The 15,773-nt window shown below is 53.0% G+C and overlaps 1 protein-coding gene across 4 annotated transcripts in view; it reads right to left on the bottom strand.

The window, feature by feature from the left end:
- Nucleotides 1–15,773, bottom strand: part of ADARB1 (adenosine deaminase RNA specific B1) — a 113,517-nt gene that overhangs the window by 84,308 nt on the left and 13,436 nt on the right. For all 4 annotated transcript variants that reach the window (XM_042237801.2, XM_042237811.2, XM_042237804.2 and 1 more), the window contains exons 2-3: nucleotides 5,419–5,521; nucleotides 2,121–2,270 (exon numbers count right to left, since the gene is read on the bottom strand). In XM_042237801.2, the coding sequence (XP_042093735.1) occupies nucleotides 2,121–2,270; nucleotides 5,419–5,435 (167 nt within the window). In that variant the 5' untranslated portion in view covers nucleotides 5,436–5,521. The remainder of the gene's footprint in view (nucleotides 1–2,120; nucleotides 2,271–5,418; nucleotides 5,522–15,773) is intronic.

The following is a 15,773-nucleotide window of genomic DNA, read 5'->3' as shown; positions in this document are numbered from 1 at the left end:
TCAGACCTGTGAGGCTGCCTTTCCTGTGTGCAAGGCTGTGGGCTCATAGGTCCACACGTGGGACACAAAATCAAAACAATTTAGCCTTTAACCAGAACCCAGGAGCAGAGAAGGCTGTCCAGTGTCTGCAGAGGCTGTCAGTGGTGAGACAGCAGCCTGAGGGCCGGGATGGGAGGGCCCGGCATAGCCCAGGCCGCAGGTCTGACCTGCAGGCCTCTCCTCCCCATCTCACTCCTTCACATAAAGTTCCCGAGACAGATGCCAGCGGAGCGAAGCCAACACTCTCCACACTGACTGCACGGGGCTGTCTTATCCCCCGAGACCAGCCCCTAGGGTGAGCCAGCTCGAGGATGGATGAAGGGGCACCCACATGGCCTACACGGACGAGGAGTCACCCTTCCCCCTAAATCCACACACATACCACAGACACCTTCCCACCAAGCAGAGCGTGAAATCCATGTGAGCACAGAGCTACCTACGGCAAAGGGCAGCAGAGCAGCAGCTCCTAAACTTCAGGTGTGGGGAGAGGGAAGGACAAACAGCCCAAGGGACCCATGGGACCCAGGAAGGGGCCCAGGGGCCCAGCAGCTCATGCACACAGCTTCCCAAACACTCGCTCTATGCTCAGAACCTATGAACAGTGAAAACAAGGGCAGGGTTGTCACTTCCATCATAAAGTCCATTTCAAGGCCAGTCGCAGGTCAGCTAGGTCAACCACTGTGAATGCAGCCTCTTGGTGGAGCCGAGAGGCCCCTTCATCCACTGACCGTCTTCTCCCACTAAGCACATGTACAGTGACAGCTTTCCAAAGAGCTTTGGAATTTCCACCCATCTGATGTGTGAGAAACAGTACCTCCAAGAAGCTGACGGGCCATTTCTACACGTGTGTGCAAACACGTGTACACACATGTGCATACATGCGTGCAGTGTGTGCGTGCGTGTGATCATGTGTGCTGCGCAGCTGTGTGCATATGTGTAGGCATGCATGCATGCCTGCCTGTGCACATGTGCTTGAGCACGTGTGCACAGGCCTGTGTGCAGGTCTGTGTGTGCGCATGCATGCACGTGTGTGCATGTGTGATATGTTGCGGAGATGTTTCTCACAGCTGATCGTTCTGACTTCTGACCTTATGTACAGTGCTATTGCTGCTGTTTGAATCCTGGTCAGATACAAGTTCTTCATCGCTGGAGGACTGTAATGTCGTAAGACTCTCCCTCTCCTGGTTGACTCTCAACCCTGAGTCATGTTTTAAAAGCCCTTCCCAGCACTGAGGTTATACTGGCAGGTGTTTCTAACACTAGAATAGTCTCCTCGGATCCATTTGGTGCTTATCCTCGTACATGGTCTAAGGCATAAACCTAACACTGTCTTTAACAAAATGGTGTCGGACTGTCCCCAAATCACTTACTGAAAGTTCATCCTGACCCAGCACTCTGAGATGCTGCCTTCGTCGGACCCGAGGCTTCCGTCTGTGCCCGGGCTTCTTCCTGCCCTCCGGGTCTGCTGGGCTGTCTGCTACTCTTGTTTGCCCTGCTCCGTCACCACCTTCTCTTACTTAGAGGATGAGTTAACGTCTGGCAGGGCTCTTCTCCTTGGCCCTTTCTCTTCTGAGTTTTCTAGGTGGTCACACACGTTCTTCTGTTAACGACACAATCAACATGTCCAACCCCAGGGAAAGAAAACAACTGATGTAGAGAGACCTGCCATCTTACGGAAGCTGCAACAACCAAACCAGGAAAAAGGCCTGTCTTTCCGTCTGCCAAAGGCTACCTTTGTGTCTTTCTGGAGCACTTTTAGAATGTTCTTCCTTAGGTTTTGAACAATTCTTATTTCATTTACTCCTAAGGACTTTATTTTGCTATTGTAAAGGGGGCTGTCTTCTCCCCAGTATCTTCTAATTGGTTAACTCTGAATGTGAAAGGCACTAGGAACATCTACATATTAACTTTGTATTTACACTACCTTGGCAAATTCTTTCATTACCTGTGTTTATCTCGTCAGTGATTCTCTGAGTGGTGGCCTCTGCACGGACAGCCAAGGTGTGAGTAGCCCCGCCCCCACCACAGAAAGTTCTGCTGGACAGTACTGCCCAGGTTTGCTGCAAAGAGGGGCCACTCACCTCCTCTGGTCCAAACCCCGTTTGTGTCCTCCTATTCTTTGCTCAGCCTGGCTGGGAGGAATGCTGTGATCAGGCCTCACACTGCACGCCTGTGTCTGGTACAGCCCCTGCCTCCTGCCCTCCCTTTGGTCCGCAGCCAGGTCAACGTCTCTGAAGGGAGTACAGGGGATGGAAGGAGGATCAGTTAGCGCCTAAAATTTATTTTTCAGTAAAACTTTCTTTACTTTACTGACTCTTATTTAAACCTCTGATAAGACTTTTTCAGACAGAAAAACAAAACTTCCATCTGGGACAAACTGAATGATTGACACCTGTGGACCTGAAAAAGAGATCCTTAAGATTTCTAAAGGTTACATTCATTAGAATTTGAAATAAATAGAACACATGTTTTTGCCTCCCGTTCCATGAGTACAGCATCCAAAGATCACATGCCTCACTGACCCCACGCTTAGCCCCGGGCATCGCGCTCACACCGGGACGTGGGATTCCTTGCATCCCACTGCTCAGGGTCTTTCACTGGGAGGACCCGAGGCCACCGCAGATGCAGTAACATGGTTTGTAAAAGTGATGTGGGCTGAACTTCTCTATGTTGCTGGGAAAATTCATTTTTTATTAATTTGTTGCTCTAATTCCCAAGTCACTCATTATTAGAGAGGAAAAAAAAGGGGGTCAGCAAACACGCCACAGGCCCACAGCCTCCCAGTGTTCTCCCAGGGGTTACTGTGAAGACCACACCCAGGAAACAGGCACCACAGCGGTCAGGCCTAGGCAAGTTCGTGTGGTGGGACGGTTGTACAGAAACGATCATGGAAACAGAAGGATGAGTTAGCTGACAGACCACGTGTGTACTGAATATACTAGTCTAGGCTGCAACACGGAGCAGGCCCGCCACCCGCCCTGAACACAGAGAGCTCTGTTGGACCCAGAAAAGGGCTTTAAACTCAGCAGGCATCGTGGAGAGAGGGACCTATAAAAACCTCCAGAGGAATTTAATAAGCCTGGTTTTACAGGATACAATTGCAACAAAAACAAAGAAAGGAATTACCACTGCTGTGAAGAAGGAAAAAAAAAAAAAAAAAAAAAACGCAGCTTTGAAAGCCTGAACCCTATTGACTACGCTTGAAAATCTAAGAACAGCTTTGTAAACAAGCTGAGAAGAATCTTAAGACTTGAAATGGCATCAAGGTGCTTTCTATTCAGGAGAGGAGGGGACACTGTTCTTGACATTCCCCTACAGCTGCTCCCCTGGACAAAAGCAACAGTGTCGCTAGCAAAACAGTCTGAAAAAGCAAAGAAGCTGAGTTCAGCCCCAGTTCCTAGACAGAGACCTGTTATGAAAAGAGCACACAGCGACGGGTCCAGAAAGCCTGGCCAGGGTGAGGGTGTCATTGCTTCTGAGGCCGGTGAACCCCGCGCAGTCGGTCCCACATCCCGACATGGCCTCTGCTGCACCTTCATGAAAGAGGTCAGTTCCTGAAATAAACCCCCCTTAACCACGTCTCCAGATAGCAGGTGTACCGGAGAGCCAGAACCAACACTTTCGGGGGCTTTCATCTGTACAGTGTTCGAAATACTTCCCTGTTTGCTCACAGCTGGCTCTCAGGGGCTGTCTCCTTTAGAATGCATGTATGTGTGACTCTTTGAGACCCCATGGACTGTGGCCCACCAGCTTCTCCGTCCATGGAATTCTCCAGGCAAGATTACTGGAGTGGGTTCCCATTCCCTTCTTCAGGAGATCTTCCAGGGAACTCACATCCACTGCATCTCCACTGGCAGATGGGAATACATTCCATTACTTATCCTCTGAGACTGACCAACACAAGAGACCTGGCCTTGCCCCTTGGTTATCACACGAAGGGCCAAAATGAACCCAAATGTTCCTCTAAAAACACAAACGCCACTGTCAAAAAGTGAAAATCAAAGGCTCAGTGATGCATCTGAGGCAGCAGAAGAGCCTCAGAGGAGGTGAGCCAGCCGGCTCACACGCCCCCAGCACCGTCACCCTGAGTGGGAGGTGAGTTTCTTCCACTAAACCCTGCCCTTCATTTGGGAGGGTGTCGATTTGGGGAAAACACAGATTGGTATTAAGGTCATAAAACCCAAGAGCCCTTCCAGCCAGCAGTCACCCCAGGCAGCCAGCAGGAGCGTGTGCAGAGGTGATACCGGAGCAGGGCTTCCAGGCCAGCAGGCAGGGGTTCACAGGGCGGCCGCCCGCTGCAGGGCAGAGGCCCCGCTCCCCAAGGCCTCACGGCATCCCGCTTGGAAAAACAGACACCTCAACTCTGCCGGAGGCACCGCTGACAAGCAGGACAGTTTCTGCTCACAACCCTCGCTAGTGACCTGACCTTTTCCCAGAACAGGGTCTGCACTGGCAAGCTCACAAGAGACACTGACCAGGGCAAGAAACCAACGTGGTATCTACGAGAACCAAGTGGACAGCTATCACCTAAGTCAGACTTTGGCTAATGAAACTAGGAAGTCACAGTCTGTTCAGACTCCTCATTTTCCCCAACTGACCTTCTGCTGCCCCAGGGCTCCGGCCAGGCCCCCACGTGACATGCAGCCATCGTGTTCCCTCAGAGCTCCTCTGGGCTGTGACAGTCCCTCAGACCTTCCTGTCTTTAACGACCTTGACAGTTTGGAGGAGGAGCCAGGCGTTTTGCAGGACGCCCCTCAGTGAAGACCACAGAGGGGAGGGGCCCTTCTCACCACGACCCGTCCAGGGTGCGTGCCGTCACGTGACCTCCATGGTGGACACTGACTGTGGTCGCCGGCTCAGGCGAGTCTGGTGGTCGTCTCCACTATGCTGCCACCTCCTCCCACCGTCCTCTGGAAGGGGGTCGCTGTGCCCACCCCCCACCCAAGGAGGGGCACTCCCCTCCCCTCCCCTCCCCTGAGGACGGGGCAGCTGCAGAACCACGTGGATCCTCCTGGTTTCCTTCTCCATCATTTGTTTATGTCAGGCTGGCCCCGTGGGTATTTATTTATTTTATGCTTTGGGCCATGATCCAGTACGACTCTGTTCTGCTGCTGAACCTGTTCCAGTGCTGGCCCTCGGGAGTTCCTTGGTTGGCTCCTCTGTCCCCTGACATGCCCGTCCGTGGGGGCTGGGTTTTTTTGTTTTTTTGTTTTTAGCACTTCTGTACTTTCTGGCACTACCAGGGGCTCCAGGTCATCTTGGGTATTTCCTGCACAGTCTCAGAAAGAAACCCTCACTCTTTATTTTCTACATGCTCATTTATGGAGCATGCAGTTACATGTTTAAAAACACAAGTGGCAGACAGCTAGCTTTGCCTACCTTCCAAAGGTAGGCATCTTCCTCCTGGGAACAGCACCTTGACCTTGTTCAGAATGACTTCCTCCCACTGGACATTACTGGGCGATCCTGTGGAAAGGGTTACCTGCAGGGAGTAAGATGGGGGAAGAAGCCCAAACTTTTCATTTTAAACTGCTTGCATAATTTTTTCCAAGGATGTGTATTATTTCCATAAATTTTTTTAAATGTAAAAAAATAATTTAAACCCTTGTGTTGTCTATAAGTACAGACCAAATCTAAGACAGAGAATACTAACAATTCTGATTTTGAATAAAAATAAACACAAAGCATGCTCACTTCAGAACGGGCCGAGTCTAGCAAAGCACATACCACCTGTTCAGTGTCCACTCTTTTTCTTACACAATTTTAAGTTGCTCTTTCACTCATTTAACAATCAGCAAAGATTCTGGTTAACTAACATGAATTGCATTCAAAGTACTCAAATGCTTTTGCTGAATACACAGTATCTAGAAACTTTTAGAAAACGCTTTGCTTGAGAAGTTTTATAGCTCCAAAGATGGTGGGGTTCACCATAACTCCCCAAAGCAAAAGCATTCTTGATCTATTTGAGAATAGTTACCCCTTAAACTCCAGGACAGGAAGTAAATGTTGTACATTAGCAAAAGAGAAACATTAGACAAAAAATGTTTTAGTTCCATCACAGGTATACTTAGGAAAAAGTATAATTTATAATGTCAAGGTTTCTAAAACCATATCTCTGTATGCGTACTTTAGGAGGCAAGGTGTTCCGATGTCCCCTAAAATATCCGCACCTGGGGATCTGCGGAACCGGGAGGAGCTGGCTGCGGATGGAAGTGGGAGGGGGAGACCCAGAGCAGGCGGCTCGCTAACCCCTGACCCAAGGCTGGGCACGCGCACCGCGGCTCCCGAGAGTCCGAGGGCGCAGGCGCGCGGCCAGCCCAGAGCCGACCGTTAACAGTAGCGGACTCGAGTCATAGGGTGCAGCCTCCCAGACCTCGCCCGACAGGACCCCGAAAGGTCTCTGCGGGGCAGACTCACCCGGCACTGACGCTTCCCGCTGGCCTGACTGGGAGGTGCCTGAGCGCACGACCATGGCGACCCCGCCCATGACGGTGCTGCTGCTGCTGCTGGCGCTGCTCTTGCCCAGGCAGACCTGCATAGAGCCCACGAACAGCGCGCCCACCCCGATCGCGTCCCTGATCCCGGAGAGCAACACCTCGGAGAGCCGGGCCTTGCCCGGCATCGAGCTCAGAGCCCGCGGCTCGAGCCCCGTCCCTGGCCCACTCGCCCTGCTGGCCCCGCTTGCCCTGTGGCTGGTTCTCGGGTAGGGACGCTGCATCCAGGCCTGCCCAGCGTGGACACTGCACCAACACCTCGCCGGCCTCCACGTCTCGACCTCACGGACAGAAACAGGTCCAGAAAGCAGAACCCCACCACCACCCCGTGTGCGGTCAGTGATTGTCAAGGTCACACCTCCCAGCGACTCCCTGAACAGCCTGAAAGGAGATGCCACATCCCAGCGAACTGAAGACAGGGCTCAGGAAACCTGGGTACCAGGAAATCAGAAGATAGTTTATCTCTACTTTGATTCATTAAATTATAAAGCCAAAAAATGGCTGGGTGGTGTCTCTGAAAAACGGCAAAGCGTTGTCTCTGAACTGTGGGCCGGTGGCAGCGGCCAGGCCGCCCACCAGTGCAGCTCGGAAGCTGCAGTTCTCTTAGGAGCTGGTGGCTACATTTGACCTGGGGACAGTAAGTGACAGGGGCCTACACAGTGATGGCAGATGGCCCCCAAATCCAGACCTAGTGAGTCACTTGTGCACCCCGCTTCCCCACACACCCTACACTGACCCAGAGAGCAGACACACATAACCTCACTGGACTGTAGATGCTGCTGCTTTATTTCGGTATGTTCAATAATTTCTACAATTTAAAGGTGGTTTTTTTGTTTGTTTGTTTGGTTTTTTTTTTTTTTTTTTTTTTTTTACATATTTAAGAATCTTGAACATAAGGTTTGGGTAAAAAGGTAAATTGAGCATTTGGAAAGGGGAGAGTGGAACTTGCCTAGGCTGAGTTCACACAGATTTCATGCTCTTTTTATGACGTGTGTTTTCTCTTTACAAATCCACACTTGGACTGCTTGCTATCAGTGTTTTCAGACAGCATCCGGGGCAGAGCCTAAAATAGATTCCAGAGGCAACTCTAATACAGCCAGTGATGTACAGACACCCCCTCCAGAGTCTGTGGTTCACGGGTGCACGTGGACACTCCAGCACCCAGAGGCTACAAGCCTCCATAACCAAACACATGCCAGCCTTAGAGGGCATTCCAGAAACACCCGGGCCAGAGATCTGGAGGAAAAGGACAGCACGTGTGAACAAACACTGCATGTGTCCTGCTTCACATGCTGTGTTTAGTGTATAATTATGCTTTGATTTACATAAAATGATAAAGTATTTGCACTGAACATAAGTGGTAGTTTTTTTAAGCTTATAGAGCAATTGAGAGAAAAAGACCCTAATTTAACAGCTAGGTTTTACTCTGCAGTAAAGAATGGTGACCAATAACAGCTTTATTTCACTTAAAATAATGATGAAAATGCTGCTGTACCACAGGAAACAACATTTTCTTGGCCACCAATCCTACAAAACCCATTTCTCAAGGAGTGGTGCTGAATTAACACCCCTTAAGAGAAGACATGGGAATTCCTTTCAATCTCCAGCATCTATTAGATTTCACCTCTGAAGCCTGGAGAAGCCCTTGCCAGCCCCACTCCTGCCTGTATCAGGTATCTATTCTGTTGGGGGAACTGTGTTCCTGTCCTGTGGTCAGCCACGGTTGCTCTGCAGGGAACGTGCTCACTCTGGTCTACCAGGCTGAAATACTAAGAAAAGCCTGGCCATGTGTCCAATTCCAAGGCAAGGCAGCAGGGCTCAAGGGTAAGGAGATGAGCTCCTGACTGCCTGCGCGTCCACTCTGCGGGGCACTCTGCCAGGTGACCCATCAACTTCTTCTCAGCACCTGCTGTCCACACACTCTCACAAATGCTTCACATGATCATTTAATCCTCATCTTGCAGATGGGGAAACTGAGGCCCAGAAGGTTAAATGTCAAGGTCACACAGTAAGAGGCAAGGTCAGCATGACTCAAAGCATTTGGTTCCAGAGACCAGGCCCATGACCATATCCCGAAGCCACCTCCCAACAGAACATCAGAAGACACCACCACGAACCAGTGCGGCAGGCCCACCTCAGTGGCAGTCACCTGATGGAGAAGAAGAGCCAGGGAAAGCCAGGAGGTGGGAACAAGTGAAGCATGTACAAGAGCCGGGAGGCTGGGGCAGACCAGGCAGACGGGGGCGGGGGCCCACATGGCCAGAAGGGGGAGGCTGGGGCAAACCAGGCGCAAAGCTAGGGCGGACCAGGCATAAGGAAACAGTGGTCAGAGGGAAGCCGGGGCCAGCTGGAGGCTAGGGAAAGCAGGGCGCTGGAAGCTAAGAATTAAGTCAGGGTTCTCTGCAGATGCAAAGGCACATCAGGAAAGACTAAAAGCACAAGGTGAGACGGTCTGACCGCCACTACCTTGCGGAGGGCTCAGAGAGACAAGGGAAGGCTCAGGGCCCACTGGGATGCTTCTGTCAAGGGCAAAGGAGGGAGAGCAGTGGCCTGCAGGCTGCAGGGGGGGGGGGGGACGTGGGGAGGCAGGCGTCCAGGAGGAGATGAACGCAGGGACAGCAGGGACACGGTGTGTGAGAGGGGCTGAGGTGGCAGCAGGGGAAGCCTAGGACAACCGCCCGGTTTCCAGCGGAAAACCTGGGGGTGTTGTGACACTGACTGGGGGGAAAGGGTAGAAACCTTAGGAAAATAGAGGGACTGGTTCCAAATGTTCAGTTTGGGGCCTGTGGCTCGTCAGCGTGGTGCAGGGGTGCACCGTGCTCCTGGCAGGCCCGGGCCCAGAGCTCCGCGGGAGCTGGAGACGGAAACGCAAACCTCCCTCCCGTCCAAGCGTGTGCGTGCAGAACAGACGTGCTGCTCCAGGCCTCCCACCACTACAGCCGCCTCCCAGCAAGCTCTGTTCAGGCAAAGGCACCCCTTCGCCCCACACGCAGCCCCAACACGCCTGAGCTCTCCACCTGCCCTAATTCTCAGAGCAGACACAACCGCCTGCCGCCCACAGATCCTCCGCCAGCCTCCTCTCCTGCAACCCAGGCTTCCAGCAAAGCTGTGCTCCGTCCCCATCGACTAACAAAGAGAAGGTACAGGGCCTGCATAGTGGTGAGCGACTCTCTCTGAAGAACTGAAGAACTGCTCTTGCCACCCCTCTCTGGGGCTGCAGAGGAAACCCAGCCCCTTCCCTGCAGGATACAAGGGCGGGGGGGTTGCCGGGGGAACACTCCTGCCAAATCCCAGAAGGGTGCCCCCAGAGGTGCCCCTTGGATCCCAGAACTGTGGAATCAACCTGTGGGGGGGTTCTCCTCAGAAGCCACAAAGAGGCAGCAAGAAGGGGGCAAGAGTCAGCAGGGCACCTGGAGGGTCACAGAGGTAGAAGGGGGGCGCTCATCAGGGGCTGTGTGAGGATAGGGCCACCATCCCTAAGGCCGACCCATTGGCAGGCTGCCCCCACTGGAGATGGCCAAGCCCACAGCGGATGAGGAGACTGCCTTCCTGCTCCTGTTGCCCTGAGGGGAGACGCCAGCTCATCTTCAAGGAGGGAGGAGGCAGCAACGATGGTCTGGGGGAGGGTGGCCCACCCCCGAGACCGGCCCCTCAAGTCACTGTGCAGGAGGGGCTCATCCCTGTCAAGGTCACCTGCCCAGCCATGCTCACCACCAGGGGGGTCGGTCTGACTGATCTGAGATGAAAGAGGAGCAGCCTGCACGCTAATGATAATGCTGGCCCGCAGGGTGGGCCGCCTCTGTTCTCCACGAGCCCATCCATGGGGTATGGGGGCCCTTCCCACAGAGGAACCACAAGCCTGTCCATGGGGCATGGGGCCCTCCCCACGAAGCAACCTGAGCCAAGAAGAGTGGGTGCAGGTGACAGAAGGCCACACCCTAGAGCCCTGCCAGGCCTCCCCCGACCATCTCCCTGCTCCGTGCAAAGCCTGACTCTAGAGACACCCTCCCAGCCAGCAAGGTGGCGGCAGGGCTCCTGAAAGAGACTGGTCCCCTGCTTCCCCTCAGAACAGCCACCCCGAGGCCAAGGAGCCAGAGGGATGGTGGCAGAGCAGAGAAGAGAGACGGAGGGTCCGGCCCCTGACAGGAGCTGGTGGTCTGCTACTTGCTGCCAAACCACCCTCGAGCCAAACACAGGCCCAAGAGAAAACCCCCAGTGACCCAGGACCGCCTCTGATTTCCAAAAGCTCACGTGCCAGGGCAGGGGACAGACAGCACACGTGCCTACAAGCAAATGCAGGGGCACCTTGAGTGCTCACAGTAGGGGGTTGGGAAGGCCAGGGGGCCAGCGCGCGGATGGCTGAACAGGGAGCAGCGGCAGCCCTATGAACACCAGGAGACAGCCATCGCCCACGGGAGGAAGAGCAGACACTCCAGCCCTGGGGAGGGGAGGGTGGCTCTGCGCAGAGCAGCACACAGGGCAACAGAGGGAAGCAGGCTCAGGGAAGACTGAACTCCTGCCGAGGGAGCGCCCTCCTGGTGTGATAGGAAGTCACCAGGAAGGCTCCCGGGCAGGATGTGCCCCCAGAAAGATGCCTGCAGGGGCCAGATGAAGGGCAGGCTTCTCGAGAGCAAGTCCAGACCCAGGAAGCCAAGGAGGAGCGCCCACGGCCCAGAGCAAGGCTCAAGCGGGAGTCGGGAACTGGGAGGAGAGGATGGCAACCAGGCTGAGACACAGCAAAGCTGAGAGGGGCGGCTGATCACACGGCCGGCCAGTGGGGAGCGGCGAGGGCAGGAGAGGCTCCGACTCCAGGGCAGGAGGGAGGGTGGTCTCAGGCTGAGGGTAGACAGGAAGATAGGCTGGCATGGACCACTGCCCTCAACAAAGACAGGTCCCCAGGGGCTGGAAGAGCCACGTGGAGGGATGGCGAGGCCACCTGACCACAACAGCCCAGGAGATGCTGACAGCAGGGCCGGGAGGCGGGAGGCACCTGTGTAGAGAGCCCCCAGGCTGGCACTTGAGGGAGGTGCGTTCACCTGGGCTGGGGTTGGGGGACAGGGCCCACTGAAGCAGACACACTGGGGCTGCTTCTCCGGGCAGGGGGTGTCCCGACCAGTGACCCCACCAGCCCAGACAGCAGTGGGGCATTTGGTGGCAGTGGAGGCAAACCATCCGAAGCAGGTTATCCGCCCAATCCACAGTTCAAAAGCACCCCAGGGAACGAAGCCAAAGCTTTCCAAACTTCACTGAAAGATCCCCCAACTTAAAGGTGATTTCAGACAACAAGCCAGCATTGGCCCAAAGCAGGCTACAGCCCTCGGGAAGCCCCGCCCTCGATAAAGACAGGAGAGCGGCCCTGCTCCGGCCGCTCTTCTGGGCCTTTAATGAGACACATTAAAGACTGTGTTTAAGCCCAGCTGGTCTCGGAGCTGTGAAACCTGCTTCTGGACATTTCTGAACAAATCATTTGATTTATTCCATTTCAGAAAAGAGCCTCGCTTTTTATATACGAAATCACCGGAAACTCATCTTAACAAAAAAGACATTATATACTAAAAACAAGATACCACCTCTAAGAATGCTTTGAATAAAAATGTTGCAATCATGTAGAGCAATACAAATACTCAGATGAGTCACAAGTTGAGAAGGCAACTAAAAAGATTGTCCTATGAAATGCCGGAAGGCAAGTTATTTCATCAGATTGTATCAAACCTCTTCTGGGCCCTGTGTACAGCGGGGACATGAAGCCCAGCCCCAAGGTGCCCAGCAGGAAGGGCATGGAGGAAGGAGATTCCGGACTGACTGAGAAATCCAGGAGGCCTGCCTGTACCCTGCACTCCCAGACTAGGCCTGTACCTCCCCAGGCCCCAGGTCCCAGGGCCTCCTCCCAGGAGTGGCTGTGCCCTCACTGTGAGACCGCAGACCTGAGCATGCCCACCGAGCCTCCCCATGGAGGGCAAGGCTGGTCCCAGGGCCACAGAGTCAGAGACAGCAGAGGGGGGCTCCGAAGGAAGCACCATGAGAGGTCCCACTTCTCTCTCTTCCAACTGATAGCCAGGGATGCCAGCAGGTCTGGAAAGTGGTGAACAGGAGGGGAGCCACCCCAGGACAGCAGTGCCCAGGGTGTAAGAGGGCCCCACGGCCCGGGTCCAGCTCCGGAGCCGCCCAGGAAGTGGGAAGGAGGCCAGCCTCCAGCAGCTGCCCCCACCTCCGTGCCCAGCAGAGCCCAGCAGCCAGGGTCTCGAGGTCCCTCTTGGCCAGAGTCACGTGCAGGTAGGTGTGGCCCCACAGGGTGTCGGGAGCCAAGCTTCCTTCCTCCCAGAGACCTTACTTATCTCAGAGCCTCGGTTTCCTGGCTTTCATTGTGCCTATTGTGTGAACTCAGGGGTGGGGGCAATCTGAGACTCCCCAGAAGGGTGTCAGAGGCCCGTAACAGACTACCTCATGGTCTCTAGGAAGCAGGACAAAGATTTCCTCAGCTTTAGGGAACTCAAGGTGACAGTGGTTTCGACATCTCTAGGACCCTGGATCCACCTTCAAGAAAAAGAACCAAGAATACAAATGTATGGTGATGAATGACTGCCACTCCACAGTACTGAGAGGCTCTACCCACCAAGACACTTTAAATAAGGACACAAGAGTTAGGTTTGAGCCTAATATTAGAGCCTCATCAATCTCCCCATCTGCTGTGTCTGGTACAATCCCTAACTCGTCCATTCTTCTGGTATCTATAGAAGGATGTTTTGTTTTCATATTCTGTGATACTATTAGTATCTGACTTATACATTTAAGTACAAGTAAATAAGATGTATCCATTTAAAAATCCAATAGGACCACAACAATGGAAAATTACTTCTGACAAGGGTTCTTGAATTCTAAGATTTAAAGGTAGTCTGTGAGGATTCAACTTTCAGATTAAGCCTGCACCTCCAGAATTGTTACTTTCAAAGACTGAATTCCAAGGTGTAGCTATACCTCCACCAAAATATATTTAATCCCATGAAAAATGCTTTCCATCACATCCATTTTTACAGTAAATCCTCCTCATCAGCCAGTTGCAATACAGTCAGAAGAGAAAGGAGAGCCAGCTCACAGAGCGTTTATTAATGGTCACAAGTCACCCATGGCAGAAGGAGGTTCTCGGAGGTTCTGTCCATCCTTGACACTGAGGGCCAGACCACACCTCTGGACTGACAGCCGGCAGCAGAGTGACCCGTGCTTCCCTGGAGGTTCCTCTGTGCAGACAGACACTCAGGGGCCAGGAGCCAAGGCCTACCCATGCTGTTCTTTCACACATCTGACTTCCTCATGTCCTCCTGGAGGGGCAGCAAAGTTGATCTCTGAGGTCTTTTAAGATCCTGAATAAATAAACTACAAATGATTTTTCTTATTAAAATGAAATGCTGACTTTTAAATTAAAGTCAAACTAATTATGCAAAGGATTGAAACCCCAACCATCAGCTTAGTGGAGGCGGGGAGGTAAACTGGCAAGGCCCTCTGGCTGCACCCTAATTTTCCAGCTGCCCCCAGGCCGACTGCTCTGGATCTAGGTCCTCTTGCTCCTCCTCCCCACAGGAGCCTCCTCTCTCCTGGCCTGTAACCCATGGGGCACAGGGACCTGGCCCCCACCTCCTCCACCTCGCCTGGTTCCAGAGCTCCCAGTGAACGTCTAACAAGGATCGGTGGCTGGGCTGCCCCCCTCAGAGCAGCCGAGCTGCCAAGGCACAGCCCCATACACCCTGATGCTGTCCAGAGTGAGATGAGACCATGGTGGTGGGGAGCAGCCCGTGGACACCTGCCCCCCCAACCAGAACTGTTGCGGAAGACCACCAGCTCGTCCCCGGCTCCTCCTCGGACAACAGGCCACACACCATAAAGAAAGTCACTTCACTAAACCTCTTCAATTAGTCTACTGACCAAACCCTTTAAAAACACTGATCTTTCCTAATATAAAAGTCACCAGATGCAATTCTTCAGCTCTTCCTGGTGAGATTTTGGTAAAAGTATAAATTGCTGTATAAGTGGTTAAGGTAATGTCAACTAGCATCGAAGCAGGGAATTTCAAAACCGGAGCAGTGGAAGAAACTGGATTAATTTAGGGTTGATTTAAGATAGCACCCGCGGCAAAGACAAGTGGATGTCTAAGGAGAAAACTCACAAAGATGACCAGATCAGAAAAACACACAACTGAAAGGCATATCAGAGCTTGGGCTCTATGAAGAAAGAGTAAACGCGTGCTCCGTTGCACAGTCACGTCCAACTCTGCAGCCCCATGGACCATAGCCTGCCAGGCTCCTCGGTCCATGAGATTCTCCAGGCAAGAATACTAGAGTGGGCTGCCGTGTCGTCCTCCAGGGGATCCTCCCGACCCAGGGATCGAACCCACATCTCCGTGGCTCCTGGAATGCAGGCAGATTCTTTATCAACTGTGCCACTGGTGAAGCCCACTATGAAGAAAGAGACTGAGCCTTTTACTCACTGCTCTACCTTTGGCACCCAAATGCCTGACACGGGTGGATGTTCATAAAATGCCCGCTGAATGACTGAACAAATAAATGAAGGGAAAAGGCCCTAATTAATACTAAGGAAGATGAAAAGCTGCATGATTATAACATGCTAGCAACCCCTCAGATTTAAAGAAAGTTACTATCAGAGAACCCTCACTGTTTTCTAGTAAAGTTGGTGCCACAATAGTAATCATGAGTCCAATGTTCAATTCTTCAGCAGAGCTCACTGTGACCCAATGTCTTACCTTTTCTACACGAGGTGGCCGGTGGGAGAGAGGAGCTGTGAATGCAGGAAAGAATGCCGGGGCTCCAGACGGGGCAAGGACCCTGGGTGACTAAGGTGAGACCGAGGGCATGGGTGCCAGTGTGGATGGCCAGGAAGCACAGATGGTGTCTGAGATGGTCCCTTGAGCCACATGGGTGTGGTCATCAGTCAGCAGGCTGCCCACCAAACTGGGCAGCTGGGCCAGCTCCTACCAGATCGAGAGAACTATTATATCTCAGGACCACCAGCCAATAGCTCGTCAGTATCCTGAAACAGGCGATGGTGAGAAGATTTACGCCACGGAAATTGGCAAATGCTACAAATCAGGGCTTTTTACACCAGCACCAGCACCAAAAAAAAAACCATCTGTTGAACATCGATCAGCACAGTCCTGCAGGTACCTCACAGTGTGCACACCATGTCTCAAAAGCACACAGGACAAGGGGGAGAGAAGAGACACATTCTAAA

This window comes from Ovis aries, chromosome 1 (genome assembly GCF_016772045.2).
Source record: "Ovis aries strain OAR_USU_Benz2616 breed Rambouillet chromosome 1, ARS-UI_Ramb_v3.0, whole genome shotgun sequence".
Classification (NCBI taxonomy): domain Eukaryota; kingdom Metazoa; phylum Chordata; class Mammalia; order Artiodactyla; family Bovidae; genus Ovis; species Ovis aries.
Note: the sequence above shows the minus strand (reverse complement) of the source record. Positions and strands in the feature narration are given on the sequence as shown.